This window comes from Orycteropus afer, unplaced genomic scaffold, assembly GCF_000298275.1.
Source record: "Orycteropus afer afer isolate SDZICR_OR568_19922 unplaced genomic scaffold, OryAfe1.0 scaffold01270, whole genome shotgun sequence".
Classification (NCBI taxonomy): domain Eukaryota; kingdom Metazoa; phylum Chordata; class Mammalia; order Tubulidentata; family Orycteropodidae; genus Orycteropus; species Orycteropus afer.
In genome coordinates, this window is record NW_006922857.1 from 31,360 (window position 1) to 32,641 (window position 1,282).

The 1,282-nt window shown below is 36.6% G+C and overlaps 1 protein-coding gene across 1 annotated transcript in view; it reads left to right on the forward strand.

Annotated features, from left to right (window-relative positions):
- Positions 1 to 1,083: 1,083 nt before the first annotated feature.
- Positions 1,084 to 1,282, forward strand: part of LOC103213090 (olfactory receptor 2G3-like) — a 7,010-nt gene continuing 6,811 nt past the window's right edge. Inside the window, exon 1 of the mRNA XM_007958985.2 lies at positions 1,084 to 1,088. Within this exon, the coding sequence (XP_007957176.2) occupies positions 1,084 to 1,088 (5 nt within the window). The remainder of the gene's footprint in view (positions 1,089 to 1,282) is intronic.

Consider the following 1,282-nt stretch of genomic DNA (forward strand, 5'->3'; position numbering starts at 1 on the left):
TAAATCTTTGGACTTTGAGAAAGATATGTAACCCCTCTGATCCTCAATTTACTCATGTCTAAAATAGATGTAAATATATTTTGGAATTGTTGTGAAGATGCAATTCCCTGAATACAAAGTACCTAGTAGATGCTTGTCATGTAACAGAGAGTCATAGTAGGTAGCAATTATCATCTAGTTAATGGTATGGACTTAATTAATGTTATTATTATTATTATTTATCCAGTTCCCTCTGTCCCTCTCTCCCTACTTCTTCCTTTCTGTCTCTTGAGCTTTATAACATGGGAACAAAGTAGCAGTGTATCCTATGCCATTTTAAAGATGTATAAACTGAGGCTCATGAAGGGGAAGTGGCCTGACGTTTGAGGTAACAAGGCTACAGAGTACTAGTACTAGTCTTCCAATCACCTTTATAAATGATGATATTTCTCTCTGATGCAGGAGGAGATGGGTTCAGACTGTGCTATGAGCTGGGAGAAGGGAACCTATGGTTCAAAGGTGCTTTGTGGATAATTGAGAGTATACTAGAATCATAATCATCTCTACTTTCCTGTTAATTACAAATAATGGTTCTTTTTGTGTAGAAATGAAGTGGTCCCTGAGCTGGAATTTTATGTTTTGTTGTTCTTATAATGAATATATCCATTTCTACCAATGTTAGGAAATCGATAATAATAAGGTCACAGTGGATATTCTGAAAGCCATACAACATATAAACTGTAGAAATGGTTCATTTGGCACACAAATCCACAAGGATTTCCTCAGAGCAAATATTTAAATTTTAATTATTGCTATGGGACATTATCCCTCAAGAATCCAAAATTCAGTCTCAGGTCTTAAAATGAAAAAGTTTGTTGTGTATACATTAATCTTCCTTTCATTTTTAATCTATAAAGAGACTGAGTTGGAGTATAGCGGTATCTCATTGGTGGCTATCCTAAAAAGAGATTTAGTTTTGTCTTCGTGGAAATTCACTTCTGTACATGAATGTAACATCTGCTTTTTCTTCTATGAATTTTTCTTTGCATGAATTGTGGAGAGGAGAGGGATGAAGCATATGGTTTCCCTCCATCGCTTGTGGGCATGGGGTAAGTCCCACATAGGATATGTTTGGCTACTATACGTGCATTCACAGAAGCCTAGTAAGATGGGGCAGAGGGAGTGGTAATGATAAAATAAAATTAGCTGCTATTAAAGTGAAAAAGGAGCTCTGGTGGCCCAGTGCCTAAGACATTTGATTACTAGTTAGAAGGCTGGCAGTTCAAACCCACCAGCCACTTCT